At 42.4% G+C, this 17421-nt stretch overlaps 1 protein-coding gene across 2 annotated transcripts in view; it reads right to left on the bottom strand.

Annotated features, from left to right (window-relative positions):
• LOC139817415 (neural cell adhesion molecule 2) overlaps nt 1-15712 on the bottom strand; it is a 196980-nt gene extending 181268 nt beyond the window's left edge. The window contains exon 1 of one of the 2 annotated variants that reach the window (XM_071785484.1): nt 14616-15712. In XM_071785484.1, coding sequence (XP_071641585.1) covers nt 14616-14739 — 124 coding nt within the window. In that variant the 5' untranslated portion in view covers nt 14740-15712. The remainder of the gene's footprint in view (nt 1-14615) is intronic. The other variant, XM_071785483.1, reaches the window with a different exon arrangement.
• Between the last annotated feature and the right edge of the window lie 1709 nt (nt 15713-17421).

The following is a 17421-nucleotide window of genomic DNA, read 5'->3' as shown; positions in this document are numbered from 1 at the left end:
TTATCGATTAAAAATTATTGTTAGATAACTTCTGTACTGAGAGAAAGTATTATTTTTATCATATAATTATTTATTTAAACCATTAAATAATAATTAAAATTATTTATAATCTATTGACTTTCTTTGTTTTACAAACATTGACGAAAAGTACCGCTGAATCGGTACTAATACCGATGAAAAAATATATGACGCATTATTTTGTGAATGGGTGTAAGATAGTTGTGTTATATATGCCATAAAATAACGGCAACATTATTAATCGCCCCCTTTAAGTTGTAGTGAAACGAGAAAAAATTGCTATCTGCACGGAAAACAGTTTACGGAGTATCTGCCGGCACGTCTGAGAGTATACAATCTTATGTGCCATATTTATCGTTTGAAGCACCGTTATTAAACTTAGATTCGCGTGACTCTGGCAAATAAAACTTCAAACTATAACAACTACATGAGTACATAAATCTATTTGCCCTTTTTTTTAAAGAAGTTACAGAATTGCTTAAATTGCATATACGTACTAAATCTCTTAAGGGGGAAAGAAAACCGCTTTCTTTTTGCTTTTTAAATAACGTTTTTGACATGCTGTCAATTACGTGGCGTTAACGTCAAGAACGTAGTGACATAAATAGTTTTGCAGTTTCGCGTACATCACAGATACTAAGAAATTGCTTAAAGGATTGAGAGAGAAAGCTGTGAACAATTTTACACTTCTACAGAAAATATGGTAAATTATAGTTTTGAAGATAAAACAAATTCATGCAACGTAAAATACACATTTTCATGTAGAAAAGAAAATTAATAGACATTGTATAAGTAGTATATTAATATCGAAAGATATGTCTCGATATCAATAGTTAAAAAAATGTGTTGTTTAAAAAGAATTCTTCGGCAAAGTTCCATAAATCTAACAATTGTATCGCGTATGATGTCGCATGAGAGTGACACGATTGCTCTTCTAAAGTGAGGTAGAACAAGGTACACACAAGGTGCAAACGACCTCGAAGTACCCATGGCGACGTTTACATTTCACTCCACACCACTTAACCGGTGCCTTCGCAGATGCAAGCTGATGTCCTCATGCTGTTCAAACACCACGTATGCCTGCGGAAGGTATCTTATCGTCCGTTACGATCTTGCTAATTTGACCTCCGGCATCAATAGGCGACTGGGATAATGTCACTCCTAATACACGTCAATTATTGCATAAGATACTGCGATACAGCTTTCTATTGTAAGAGATTACGTTAAATATGAAACAATTCAATTTATATTAATGATATATCACTCTTTAGTACCCGTATATGCAATTTAAATTAATAATCGAATTTATTTAAAAAGGCGTTTTGTATGGAAAATAAATATTTTAATAGATAATTTATCGTAAAATAATTATGTAGAAAGCTTATTTTCAATATTTCATCGTCATTTTAATAAATTATTTAAATAAATTTATGACAGATTGTGTTTATTTTCGCCGTATTACGGAAATTTAATATAGGCTATATAATATTTTTGCAAAATTTGATTAATACCTTGGCGTACCTATATTAAACATATATTACATTTTAATTCTTTTTACAATACATTGTATTTAAAGTTTTTTCGTGTTTACATGTTAATCGTTACGTGAACACGCGATACGATATCTGCTTTTAGCTAAAAGTAGAAATAGCAGTATCCCGCCGCGAGAGGCGGCCGGGATCACGCCTCGAGTATGAAATTAACTCGATTGCGAAAAAGTTTCGAACGGAGTCGCCGAAGTTCGTCGAAAAGCTAAGCATGGTCCTTAACGATTTCTTCTGCTCACGGAGAGCGGAACGTTTGGCTAACTTCGCGATTGCGCAAATTCACTTGCAGAACTGGCGGACTCGTGACCGAACAGAGCTATCTCTTCCGACGTGCGAGCGCGCTGCAGCGAACTAACTCGATTTCCATCGAAAGTAGAGACGTGCATTTCGACAATCTCTCGCTCTGCGCGTCGGCGAATAAATTCATTACCGGGCCTCATCAAGGATTATATTCTTACCCCGGGGTTGCAAGACGCGGAATACAGCCAGATCTGAAAGAGACAGAGAACAGAAAAACAGCACCGCCGAGGGAAACTCGGCATCGCGCATGCACGTAGATAATCCTCGGAGCTACAATTACATTTTCATATAGCGCAAATTGCATTTCAGTCGGCAAACAGCAGAATACAGCGAGGGGATGGGGCGGGGGGAATCGCGGCGAAAATTATAGTCAGCGGATTTCCAGCTGAAAATGTAAGTATTGTCCTTAATGATGTTTTGTGGCAACTTCCGGCGGATACGTCGCGCCGCTAACTTTGCGACTACTATAAATCTGCTTACGGAATTCACGGGGAGTCCGCGGACCGAATCAGCAAGGCAACAGTCTAGTAGTCAGCCAGGAAAATGTACGGCGAGATAATTTCCATATCAAAACAGTAACGCAGTTCCGTAAATCTGTCAACATTTCGCCGTCGAATAACCTCTGGTGTCCCGATGCGGCCAGTTTACTCCAGTAAACGAATATAAACCGGCGTAATTGCGTTTTGTTTATAAACTCAAGCGGCATGGCCGTGCGCATACATTTTTCCTCGCGGAATAAAAAATCGTATTTCGCGTGGGAGTTTAATTTTTATCGTGACAGAAATTAAAATTATCTGTATTTTCTGATGCGTTCAACGGTTGAGATCGCTTTTCACGGCTGCCGGCTGGAGCGCGGAAATGCGTAATCGCGCAAACGTCACGTATATCCTCTGCGAGCGGGAAGGACTGGAAAATTATCGCGATTACCGCCAACGTACACACAAATGAATAGTTATAATAACTATGATAAGTCTTCCCACGGAATGCTGAGTTAAGTACCTCGTAGGAGCGCTTGCCGCGCGAGTTCGGTAAGTGCTCTTCCCGGCGATTTCTTACGGCGACCTTCGCTCGCGGAAATCTCGCGCAAACTTCGCGATTGCGTAAATTCACTTTCGGAACTCGTCGTTCACCGCTGAATGAGCGGCAGCAAGAGCTTGCGGCGACGGCGGCAGCGGCGGCGGCGATGGAAGCCGGACTAACTCAGTTTCCATCGAAAGTAGAAGACACGCACTCGGCTCATTAGGTAGGCAAGGCGAGGAATGGCAGAGCGACTACCGCCGCCGCGCCGCCGCTACAATAATAGCGGCACTGCTTAGGTACTAACTTTTACACCCAACTCCGTGGAATACTTGGGCCGCATTAAGACTTCAGTCGGGGCTATTATCGTAATGCGTGCTTGTTAAGAGAGATTGGTCGCGTGCTAACTGGCACTTCCGTACTTCTATTAATTATACTACAGGGCGTTGAGAGAGAGAGAGAGAGAGAGAGAGAGAGAGAGAGAGAGAGAGAGAGAGAGAGAGATGCCGCTACATTCAAATTCTCGTATATCCATCGTAATACGCCTCATGTAATTGCAGGTTGCGTAGAAACTTCCATCGGCCGATTTCGCGCGGATGGATTGTTAGATCCGGATGATTAACGAGAGTAAATACGAACGCGCGGGGAACAATAAGCTGCAAGAGTCGTTTTGAGATTTAAAAATATGGACGACACATGCACACGTAGGGCAGAATTTATCGAAAAACGATAAATTGAAGTTTTATTATATACGTTTGATTCATTTGTTTCTGCCATCGCGAGATGCACTTTCACTTTTCTACGTATTTCTTACAATCTGTATTTTGTTTCAAATTGGGCTATTGCATAAATACTTGCTTTTCATACAACGTATGTGGATTTATAGATCAATCTGTTATTGTTCAAAGTCCCGATATTTCAGGAGTTAACAAAATCCTTTTGTTAAGCCGGACGAACTTGTGTTGAATATATCTATTTTACAGTCGATTTGCTAAGCTTCAACGTGCTCGAAAAGCTTCGGAGATTGAATAAGGTTTTGCAGTCTGGAAAAGAGAACTCGCGTTCAGCGTTGCAAAAACGATTTCGGAAAATTTTTCCAACATCGAAGTAACGCGCGTCAAGAATCACATAATCTTTAAAATCAAAATTTTCGATTTAAAAAAAATCTCGATCGAATCGACTATATTCTTTTTCCGAGTGTACGACGTCATTCTCAGCTCGTCGTCTCGTCGTGAAGACTCAAGGTCCTTGAAGAGGCCCGAAGATTCAATAACGTTTTACGACCCGAGAGGCGATTCTCATCGGGCGTCGTGGAAGCGATTTCGAAAAGTTTCCCCGACGTCGAGGCAACGTCGAGAACGATGCGACGCGACGCGATGCGACGCGACGTGCCAGGAGGCGTATTATGCTCGTAAAAGAGAAACGACGCGAGCTCGTACGCGCTAGCATCCCTATCCATAATTTACGCCTTTTGGGGTGTAGGTAAAGGCTGGCTTAAAGACGCTTTAGACTAATACAACGCGGACGCCACCGCAACCTGTAACCTGTAACGCGATAGCGGCATCAGCCGACTAAGCACCTTTCGTGGGCTCCGGTCCCGACTTCTCGAGTGCTTACAGGATATGAAGATTGCCAAGATTAGGGTTGATGGCGAGAGACACCGCATTTCTCCCGCGTAACGTAAAGCGAGCCCGAATAATACCGTCGGGTCGTTGAACGATCGTGTGTATGTGTGTGTGTGTGTGTGTGTGTGTGTGTGTGTGTGTGTGTGTGTGTGTGTGTGTGTGTGTGTGTGTGTGTGTGTGTGTGTGTCTGTGTGTGTCTGTGTGCGCGCCGTTAACGGTGGGGAATCGTCAATCGGCGTTTCCTCGAAGCGACTGATTGGAATTATCGGCGGCTTATCGGCGATGCGGGTCGCAACGTGACCTCGTCGCCGAGGACTCGCGATCTCGGACGAGAGATAAAGGAGATGCGGCTGACGTCGAGTATGAGCTGTAAGCCTTCCGAGATTCCATATCGAGATGGAATCTCGATGGCGAGTTACGACGACTTCATACGCTTTCCGCAAATCATGGAAATAGCGAATAATAGTGATGTGAGCTATATATATATATCTCTCTCGTACATCTTCACTATAAAGCAGCAAAATTGATTGTCACTTATGTACAAGATATATCAATTATATTAATATCTAATTAATATTAATGTTAAACTGCGGAGAAATAAATATGTAAAAAATATTCCGTAAACGCATGCAAATAAATCTGTATATAAATTGTATGAGTTTTTTTTTTACAAAAGGTTCATTCCTTTCTCTCTTACATGCAAAACTATACCGTGGATTTTTTTGTAAAAAAATACTCGCACAAAGCACGACGTGCAATAAAACACTAGCGTAATTTTATAGTGAGTACATTGTTGCGCAATAGCACGCGTAATTGATTACACCGTCCGTAAATTCTCGCTCTCGCTACCTTTAATCCCCGAGTTCCGCCGATTCTGAGGTAGGCGAATATACGCCAGAGATTGCGAGAGTATCGATAACATACCGCCTTAGGTCGTCTCGTGTCGTCGTTTGCCCCTAAGTGGCAAACTCGCTCACTTCCCTTGTGTCACGGGAGCAATTGGGTGACTAAAGCACCCGAATAAATGGATAAGAGGAGGTAAATATATTTCGACGAGATATTTTCGCATCCCGGGAGAGTACGTATAGCCGTTGACCTAGACTACTCGACAGATCCGTAGCTGCCATGATGGGAAACATAAGGAGACATAAAAGATAAGAAATATAAGAAAGAGAAAATAAAATATGTTCAATACACAATAAAGGTATTACAAGCTGCTAGCAATAAATATGCGAGTAAGTAATCTAAAAAACAGGCGATTAAAAAAAGAGAAATATGAAATACAGAGAGTTGCATGTTGCGCATATATAGTTCTATATATAATTAATTAATATATCTTCAATAATTTCTTTCATGTCTTGTTATATCTTATTCCATATATTTCATATTTCATGTCTTTTACGAGAATTGTTACGGAAAACGGATTCCTCGTAGTTCAAATATCGTGGTTGTCGCGGATAATCGCGTGCGCAATCGCTAGGTTTGGATCACGGCCAGACGTGTAATATTCATCGCTCGACGGCGCTCACGCCGCTAAATTAACAACGGTTACAACGTGCCTGGGCAAACTGTTTAGGCCCGCTTTTATATCCGGCGATTAAGGGGGCTTTCAGCTAAAAGTGCTCTTACGAGCCAGCAAGAAGGCCATTGTTTTATGAAAAGTTGCTGATGGATGGATAAAGATGCCGAGAGGTCGTAATATGTTTTATCAGTCTCTTGAGAAATGGAGTAGTCGGCTTTTTTAAGAGTAAATATATTTTCACCTTTCTTTCACACCGTGTAGTTTTACGTCGCGTTCGATTTATTATTAGTAGAGCCCGTGACGAAGGTAATCAAGCTCTTATCGAGCAATCATGCGTGAATATTTAATTATATTTGCCAATGTCAAAACGTGATAATTATAAATACATACACGCGACACGTATACAAGGAAGATCATATAAGTCGGAAATCGTTAACTGCTTATATAACATTTTCCTCAAACGCCCATTAATTGCGTATAATAATTAACGAGCAATAAAGTGTATTGGCAGGATTTTACACGTTCAATAGAAGTCCGTGTCGCACGTTTCGATACCAATTATGTTCCAATTACGAGACACTCCATGTCGTCGTTACCTTCTCTCTCTTTCCCTCTCTCTCTCTCTCTCTCTCTCTCTCTCTCTCCTTCTCTTTATAACTTTGGTACTATATAGATGTATAGATATAGGTATCGCGCGCGACGAATTATTGGCATTTAATCACAACTCAACACATCGATAATGATTTTCCCGCTCTGAAATTTCTACGATGTTAGAAGTAAATACTTAACGATTCTATTAGACTGGTTTTCATTCTATTAGATGAATTGACTTTTATGCATTATTTGGCTAACGGAATAATTCTGAATTGTCACGTTGTCAGTGAAATAAAATTGCTGGATAGATTTTATAAAATTACGAAGAATTGCACCGGCGCGGGCGCGGCGCGGCGGCGCATTGTGAGAATTATCCGATACGCAGAGATAAAGCTACAATTGTTTAAATGAAATTGCCGAGTAGTAAGAACTCGACGAGAGAAGTTCCGCGCGTCGATGAGAACTTATTGGATTTCTCGTCGTATTAAGAGTTAATTTCAAAACCATTCTACTCTATGACATCAAGTACTTTACCCAACTATAAAAGACATTAATGCGTGGAGAACGATTATTACAATTATTGAGGTTGCCAAAACGAAATTATCGCATACTAACAATCGAGCGCGTAGCGCGAACTTAGTTTTCCCACGACATGTTACAGGTTAATTCGCTTAATTGCAAAGCCGGCAGCGTTCTTGTTACGGCGGACGATTCCATCAGCTTGAATTTAATGCCTTGTAACTACGAAAAACATCTCGGAGCTGTTCTGACCGAAATGAATGTATTTTCCTGCAACGGTTATTGCAGAATATTAGCCCTTCGCAGAACATGTATAATTCTGCTACTTTCGTGGAACGAGTGGGTCTTTTACGCCAGGTAAGATTTTCAAGCTGTAATGGTGCCATAAAAAATCTGAAAAAATTCAAGTATACTTTCAAAGACTTTAAGAATCTATTTATACTGTTATATATGCCTGATTCTTGTTTGGGTTTTTTTTTATAAATCCGTAAAATTTCCGTAAAATTCGAAATGGAAATATCGAGTGGGTCTTGAAAACCCCATTGTTCTGCGAAGGGTTAGACGTAACGCAACACTGAAACGCGGAGTAATCTCATTTTTATAACTGTCTATATTCATATTGCATAATTGTCATTAATTGTCACCGTTTATAACATTTCTTTCTTGAATCGTAGTGATCGACCGCACTGCGTCATGGCTGACATGCGCTGTGCCAAGTTCGATCAACTTCGACAATCGTCGATAGATAACCAGCGAGCGTCCATTCGAGAAAGTATTTCAACTCAATAACCAGCAGATAACACAGGCATTAAACGATTACGGAGTTTTAAACGAAGTTATCGAAAGTTAGGCGCGGAGAGCGTTCTCGACCGAGGGAAGGATTTAATAACGTTTTACGATATACTGACAGGCGATTCACAGTTCGAGACGCATTTGCATTATCGCCGTTGCCTCTGCAGACTATACAAGCAGTCGTGAAATTTATTAGCAAATGACTGGTGGAATCGTTGGGGGAACGTACGCGAAAATTACGATTGCGCGTAACGTATTCGCCGCATGCACGAGTCTCACGATGATCGTTTTGGCGTATTGCGGGTTGGAAACTATAGAAGCAATTCCAAAATCGTTCGCGCGGTTACGGTGGAGCGGGCCTCGTAAAGGATAGGGTTCGAGCGATTCGAGCGATGGTATCGCTGGGCGAATGTCGCCTCGGTTTTGCACAACGTTGCCACCGCACGCTAACGCCTGCAATATCGCGCGGCGAGAAATTATCCGGCCGTTGTCACGTTCGCGATTAACGCGGCTGTGACGACGCCGACGATGACGCGGATGTGCGCCCGAAACGCGCCTAAGATATTTGCCAGTAAGGGCGGGCTCGGCTGGGCTGATCGTAAAACTGGGCAATGTTGTCGCCGACGGTGTCGTACACGGTGTCGATTAATCGACACCGACCTGGGTGTCACACGGATGCACACAGATTTGATATCAACGTTCGACGTGCAGTCCGATATCACACCCTGATTCAATCCATTAGCCACGTTTAGCGTACATACGAGAAACGGGGCCTCGAGGCCGATTTATAAGGGTGCCGCGTATCACAGCTAAATGCGTATTGAGTACAAAAGGCACGCAGATGCGTAACAGACATTTCAATGCCGGTCGCATAATCCCTTTGATCAGCCGATGCGCTTTGTGCCTCTATATATGAATTAATCGACAATATTGTTTGAGGGTATGCTCGCACACGCGAGTATCTTTCTCTTGGACGTACGAGCAAAGCTCGAGGAGAATTTGTCTATCTTTTCGTACGATAAGAATGATAATTTTAATACTTTATATCGTAAACGTGCGAGAGCGCGAGAACGGAGCGGTTCGCTATATTGCGCGCAATTCGGAGGCTTGCATTGAATTTCAATGAGCGCAATAAGAATAACGCGGCGTGTGAATTTTGTCTCGTATGACATACGAGGAGCTTAAACAATTTTTTACATCCATAACTCGGCGCGAGCAAACGGGTCTTTACCGTAATAAAGATGTCGTCCGTGCTACGATGGAAAATCGATAACTCCGTATAAAACTAATTTTTATGGCCACTGCGGCTGACAGTGATAACGTTGCAACTTGACAGTTTTCTCGCCAGCGTCACCGATATGCAGATCGATTAATCGACTTCCATGTTTTTTTACAAGTGCGGTCCGACTTCAGCCGTAATTCGCAGTGATACCTACTATCAGACGTCTTATGCTCTTATGTCATCGCTTTATGAAAAATAAATGTCTTGTTAAATTTCAATGTTATCGTCAGGGATTGCCGAGATTATTTTTACTGATACTCAGGACTCAGTACGCGCCACTTCGCCGACTAATAATACTTTTATTGATTGCAATTGCACTGTAACGAATCGCGCAATACGATTTTCAACTAGAAAAATGATAGTACGATCAAATATCGACAACAATAGTAATTGGCTTGTCAACGTCAACGAAAATCAATTCGAGAGAATTCGTGTGTAAAACTGAAAAAAGTATCTCTATCTCTATTTCTACTAATTGAGAGTTGAACTCGATATATGATGTTAATGTCTATGTTTTCCATTTTTTTCCACAAATGAATAGGAATTTGTGAATATACGTGTCAATTAGTTGGCTGACATTTCTCGGACGTGCCACGTGATACGCGATACCTAGGTATTAAAAAACCGTTAATACTTTTATTTCATAAGCTAATGCTCTATGTTCTCCTCATTGCATTATGCAGCTCTCATTTTTAATGTATCCTCCGACAATGGCAGCCCGCAAGTTTAATTTCAGAGAACACGGGTCCGCTTTGATTCCAGGCGTGAGAATTAAAAGCGCTGACGCAGTGCGCTAATAATCCCCGCGAAAAACGTAAAAGTCGGGTTTCAGCTAGCGCGTAGAAGATAAAGTGTTACGCCTCGAGCGTCTACGTAACGTTTTACGTCAGTATAAATGACAGCGATCCACAATAGTATCTACGCTCCCCGAAGTACCGTCATGCCGTAAAGGAACGAAGTGAAGTATACATGACTGACATATGAGAGTCAGTCAAGCCCCACACGCGCTTAAGATCAAGGCGTATATAGCATGTATATATGGCGGTATGTTCGTAACGGGGCGCTCGCTCCGGCTACCGTCATTAAAATTCAAGGGAGATTGGTCTTGATCCGGCAAATCCCGCAGAGAAGCCAGCGAAACTGTTCCAACAGACGAAAGTCCCTCCAAGCCGTGAAGTGTTAGAAATGCCCATTGCCCTCGGAACTTATCGTCGGCCAACAGACACGGAAAGGAACGTCCCATACTTCATCCGAAAGAATGGCGAGCGACGGGTGCTCGATTAACAACTGACCGCGTTGTCGATAACGTAATCGTCCGTCGAGGATATTTTCCGATGTTTTCGATACGATCTCTTAATCTCGTACTCTATTAAAGGTACCTTTCTGCACTGATAAAAGAAGTATACAACTGTGATACCCAAGAAGAATTTCATATAAGCCTTCCTATATATCCTTTCTACCCAAGATTTTATATTTATAAAAAAAGATTTTATTTTTTATAAAAATAAAATAATTGTTTTTGCACCATAAAATGCCATAGGTTTGTTCAACTATGCAAATGTGTCAAGTGATGCATATATTTTTCAGACGTAAATGCAATTGACAGCTAAACCCAGGTACATCCAAGTACAATTTACACCAATTGGATATTTATTCTGTCATTGTTTGCAATAAAAACACGTATCACACGTGAAGAGACAATTACATTGGTAATCGTATTGAGCGATTATGAAAAAACATAAAAGTTATCTCGTTTTGCGTCACGCAAAAAAGCAATATACAGAACAGTATATTGCTCTTTAAAAACAGAATCGAAAATTTCATATAAATGCTGTCCACAATTCGGTATACACGATAAAAACGATATTTCGGCTTTAATATCAATTCTGCCCAAGCCATGTCAATCTACATATATTACTTTTAATCTTATTCTTTTAAACATCGATCGAACATATCTCGGAAATAAATTAGAATAATAATTAATTCGTACGAAAAATATAGCACAAAGAATATACACCCTACATAATATATTGTGGCACCTTTAACTTAAGAGATTACGAAGAGAGTGTAGCAACGAAAATCTACTGCGTGGAGCGGAAGCATTTTAGCGTAGAATTAGAGCGTAAGAACGGAACGCCGCTGCACGCGCGAGCACTATCGATCATCGAGCTAGCTGCGCTCTCAAGCACGTACGAGATGCGCCGAAAGTGTTTTAGAAAGCGTTCTTTCAGCGCGACGTTAAACGGGGGATCGACCTTACGTCGTATTTGACCTGGCGGCGAGGAGGTAAGCTCGCTTTAAAATTCGGCCGGGCGCATGGCAGTCGCTGGATGAGAATCTGTTTGTCGAGGGGATGAACTGCTGCTTCTGCTACTGCTCTGTTGGAAACACTATAACTCCCGGCATGACCCCGTGACGTGATCCGTCTGTATGATGAGTTGCGAGAACCGTTAGCAATGATAAACGTGTAGCGCGGCTTGTCGTAACTTTTTGACTTATGACAAAACGGGACGAGGAGGAAGAGGGCAGGGGGGCCCTGTTGCCATTTCAGCAAATTTCGATCCGTCCTAGAATTAATCACCACCGGCGGTAAATAAGTCCGACCAAATTTATCGTTCGTCGGGTCGTGGGGGGATATTAACGCATGCGGAATACGCTTTGATGCACGTGTAAACGTGCATTACAGGTATTGCGAATCAACGAGGCCAATCATTAAGCATGACAGAACTAATTAACGGTAGATACACTGCGTCACTATTATCGAATAGAAATAATTCGTTGTTTTGTTGGTTGATTGACAATAACATATAATCCCGAATAAAATCATTTAACCGTAAATAGCAAAATAGCCTCTGCAGATAGTATTTAATACTCTGGACAAGTAATAGGTGATGTAGAAGAATTATATAATTTACAAACTAGACTCTTATCATGACAAGTTCAATCAGACAGGTAAGCTTTAAGCAGACAAAATTCAATTATCTTCGCGTGCGAAGGTAAAATCGAAATTTAAAATATATATGAAAAAATCTTCTCGCAAACGTGACCGTGAATTGCTTAAAATAGAAGAACATATCTTTTTCATGATCACTTTGTTAATTTATAATTGAAATATTGTCACTGTAAATCAGTAAATAATACACGGTGCATTTTATATCTGTCTTCGGCATTGTGACGTGTTACGCTCAACAAGCAATTCGGATCAAATCTCAATGTATTTTTCGCGTCGTAGAGAGAATCGACATTAAATACTCGATTACAAGTACCGAAACGAGATTTCCTCGACTCTTTGGTGTTTCGCGCTTCGTCGCAGCCGTTTATCTTTGGCCCGCTCGACACCGCCACCTAAAACGGAACATCTCGTGCGAGAATATAGCAGTCGCATTCCTTTGTAAGCACCAACGATGCCCGTTTATATATTCTAGTAGAGAAATCAACTGAATACCAACTAAGGGAAGCCAATCGCCCGGTCATCCCCACATACGAGATTCTAACGTTTCACTAAAAGCCAACCACGAATTTCCTCGATTCACCTCAAGTAATCTGAGGTCCATGGCACAGTAAAATGCTTGTCTTTGATGCGATCTAAGTGTACGCATTCGCGCAAATGACACGACTTTGGCCGGTAATTTATTGCAATCTAATAAGCGTCTGCTAGATAATGCTTTCATTTATAACGCGCGTTTGTCTTGCGGTCATATTTTGTTAACGGAAAAACATCCCCATTCGATAAAATATTTCACTATTCGATAAGATTTCATTAATTATATTACTATTTAATCAATCCTTATCGATGTATAAAAAGATTGTAAATCTCAATTTTATATATTCGTTTACTTCAAACATATTGAAATAAATATTTCAAGAAAGTCTTATATTAAGTGAATCTTGATTAACTTACTCGCTAGTTGAAATTATACAGCAGAGAAAATCTAAATGGCGAAGCCGTTAAGATTATCATGACGATCTAGTGAGTCTTTCAAGCAGCTCCCTCGACCACACTTTGACATTATTAACACTTCCTCCGCCGCTTACCATGGAGCGCGCTAATATCTTTCATTCCAATGAAAAATTCCACCAAAGGAAGTTAAGTTTCACCGCGTTAACGCGGCGAAAAACTTTCCGGTCTGGCGATAATTATTTAATCGATCTCACGTCATGTGCAACAAGCGTTGAACTTTCAGCGATGACACGTATAGACTGCAACGGCAATTGAATAGAACTGCGAGCGCATCGCGAGAGACGCGAGGCCTCCTCTGTTTGCGGGATTAAGACAGGAATTTGCCCCCTCGAGCTTCTATCCGTGAGACAATAGAGTCGCGTGTCAAAGAGCAAGAGTTTGATCCGACACAGATTTGTGCGATCGTCAAACTTGGCTCGTCGCATTCTGAAATTGCTGCGCTTTGGTCGGCGCAATTCGTTACACACAGTGCTCCCGTTGACGCGCTTATCGACGGATCTCTTTATTTTTCCCGTCTGTCATCCGGACTGTTCCGCGTAATAATGAGCCGATACATGTCGCTCCGGAGAGGTTTTCGATGGAGGTTTTCGATAACGCAAACGAGGGCGATGCTCGGCAACGTATGTCGCGCAACCATATTTGCGGATGACCGACGGGGGCGGCGAAGTAAGTGGCGGTAAACGAGCCACAGTGTCACCGATATGCAAACACCGGACCATTGACGGGCCGCTTGCCTCCGAAAGCAGCGTCCGAAACTACCGTCAAAGAGAGGAATCGCCTTTGATCCATCAGTGTTAAAATATTCGTTATAAGCCGGTGTCCGTACCGCCGCGATGCGCCATCCGACGCAAAATCGGTCGTTCGCACGTCATAATTAAATAAACGATAATAGATGAAGGAGTTTACATGGTAGAATTCTGAAAGCGCGCGCTGGACCGCGAATATAGATGAAATATTTGGGAGATAGTGCGACTTTCAGATGTTCGACATAGCATCAGATATAATATAATATAACATGTATCAACATAATGCATAATTTCGTTAACTCTCTTGTACCTAAATTGTACTTAAAGAAATATGTCATTTAATACGTAAAGAATATTTTACGATATCTCTCGTTTTTGAAAGCTATTCTTCCTGCTCTTTTTGTTAAAAGTGGGAACAGTTGAACGAATATTCCCTCAATTTTCAGGAATATAACATTAAACGTAAGTCGATCTCATGAAACTAATTTCATAACAACAGAGGACTTCTTCAAACCACTTATTCAACTTTTGCTCCTCAAAAACTTCCAACTAACTCGTTTGATAAACAGGTAGCTGGAAATGATCGGTAGAAATTCCGAATGGTGTGAGAACCAGGTCGATCCGCTGCTCGACCTTCGAGAGGCTCGCGCAAATGCGATAAAATACAACAACGAAATTCAACAGCCACTTACTGTCCTTCACGCAGAACGCGCCGATAATCCAGAGCGGAAAGAGCGGCACGACGAGCACGTTCAAGTGTCTCGCGTTCGCGTTGTACCGTAGACTCCTACCGTCGTGCGGCCTAAAGTAAATCATGATCGTTCCACGTGACGGGACCAACGCGGCACGATCATAGCAACACCGATCACCAGGGAACGTCGTCGTCGTCGTACATCCACCCGCACTGTCTGAACGCACACTGATCCAACGGCGGATTCCTCCGTTCCTCCTCCGACGTGCTCTATAGTCCACTCTAGTCGAGTCCGGAATCCGGACGGCGCGTCTGCTGATTATCGCGCGCGCGATATCCGCGCATCCTCCTTGTTCTCAAAGCGTATTTTCCGGAGACAGGAGACGAGGGACCGATTGTCCGGACGGAGCACCAAAGATCGACGATTCCGCGACGCGTCGCGCGCGACATACGGCGTTGAAAAAGGCTCCGCTGGACCGTTTTGGAAGCTCTCCTTGTGGAGATCTCGGAACGTGTAGTGACTCGCGATCACGGAAATCGAAGCGATCGCGCGTGGTCGACGCACCGCGCATCAGCAATTCTTCGTTGCATAATCACATCGTCGATCTGTTAGCGGTATTTAGTACCACGCGCATCTCGGTACTACTCCAATATCCTTTCTTCACTTCTTTTTCTTCCTCTCTGTTGATCTACACTTCGTTCGTTCGTTCGTTCACATCGTTTTTCCGCCTCCGCAACTTTTTCCCTCGACTCCTTCGTTTGTTTTCCTCTTTCGCGCTATCTCCCCCAAGTTTCTCTCACTGCCGGTTCTTTTTCCACCCTTTCGGAAGACCTTCAGCAACTTTCTCACCCCTTCTCGGGATAACTTTTCCCTTTTTCTTCACTTCGGCGTTCACTCGCGTCCTCGATGACACGTTCGATCGGCACGTTCCAGCGCTTCAAGCACGACGACGTGATGCGCGCCACTCACAGCGTCAGCGTGATTTCGCACTCCCTCCACGACTGTATCGGGCCGAACCGTATACCGTATGCGGCCGCCGCACACCGCCGTTCACCTGCTGCGGCCACCGCTGGTGCCGCCACCGACGCGTCGTTTCCGCCGCCAGCCAGCCGACGTCGACGTCGCGAGGTCGTCGCCGCCGTCGTCGTCGCCGTCGCTACCACCACCGCCGTCGCCGTCGCCGCCGCCGCCACCACCGTTGCTGCTGCCACCGACACCGTCGATCGAAAAGAGGCCCGTGTTGTACGCGCCCGCGCACACGCTTTACCTCGCATGCGTATTGAACGCGAGAGACCGGTGTCTCTCTTTCTGCCTCCACTCCGCAGCGTATCCGCACGCGTTGCTTCCTCTTCGTCGTTACCGCCGCTGCATGCCGGTTGCGCTCGTCACGGGAGTTCGTTACTGTCCCCTCTTCTTCCTCTCGCTTTCTTCTAACGCGATTAATGCAATCAATTTTTTCCCCTGCGATTTTTTCCATGCCCATATGATATGATCAATCAGCTTATGTACACAAATTTGATCTAATGGTTTCTTTTTTATTCAATTTTAAATTATATTTGTAATGCGTTAACAATTGTGATATTTCTTTAACTTGTTCACTGTGTATCAAACAAATTTACTTTATTAAGATACTTCATTCGTTATATTCCAGTGTGGCATTATGAAGATTCTTGACAGTGTTTGTTCAAACATGATAAAGCATATGTGATTCTTCTCTTCTTACAATCTGTTTGTCTTTGAGCTACATGATCTCTTCTTGCGAGTCTAAATTGAAGGACAGGCTTCGTATCGGAAAGTCGAATAATGCGATAAGATAGATGAATTCAAGTGAAAGAGTGAAGCTTAGATTGATTTTGAATGTGCGTGTAGTTGGGATGTCGTTCGGAAGTAAGAGCAGTGCACGCTCAACAGCAATTTATTCTAAAGAAAAATGGGGTCTTTTCTCGCATTCGGACTTTACAATCCGCCTGTTGCCCCTCATGCAGCGCGTAACAGAACACTCGCTTTATTTATTTGTCGGGTTTTACGAAATTACGAATCGTGCGAAAGAGGAATTATCTCGATTAGATCCAGAGGCGAGATAAGATGACAGATCATCGAATCTGCGGTGCTTTTAATTAGAAACGCGATACGTGTAATCCCCAGATGCGCGTGCAATAATCTTTCATTTGCAAAGTGCAACAAGTGAGTTTAGCTTCGTGCGGCTTACGAGTTTCCATACGATCTTGTGTAATATTCCATTTTTATCTATTTTTTTTTCTTCGCGTTACACACATAGCAATCTTTGCCTACGTTTTTCACTTACCTCTTTATCCCTTTATGTTTCACCCCATAATCGCATCCTATACAAACGTCAGTCTAATAGAGGTAGTTTTCTAAAGAAAGGAACGTGTGTCAGGGAGGGTCTTCGAATAGAGATGAAAAAGACCGGAACCTTCGTTAATTTGTCCTCCTTTCTCTTTCTCATCGCGGAAATTGCGATCTTTTCTAGATCTACACGTTAATTTCCTTTGTTATTTTCATATGTCAGCAAATTTTCTCAACGCACGATTCTAATCGCAAGCAAATACAATATACATCTTCAAATATGGTTTCAATATACCATTAAGTATTCCCACTTGTTTAAAATATTTTTAGAAGAGTTAAATATCAATTTACATTTTTACACATGTACGTGAAACATTTTCCAATATACTATACTATCCTCGCACAGCTATACTACAGTATCAGCCACGAGAAGGAAGTCTTTTGAGAACGCTGCGCAAGTACAATCGTACCAGGCCGCCAACTTCCCGCTCATCGCTGC

This window comes from Temnothorax longispinosus, chromosome 8, assembly GCF_030848805.1.
Source record: "Temnothorax longispinosus isolate EJ_2023e chromosome 8, Tlon_JGU_v1, whole genome shotgun sequence".
In the NCBI taxonomy this organism is placed as follows: domain Eukaryota; kingdom Metazoa; phylum Arthropoda; class Insecta; order Hymenoptera; family Formicidae; genus Temnothorax; species Temnothorax longispinosus.
This window is presented reverse-complemented; position numbering and strand designations above follow the sequence as displayed.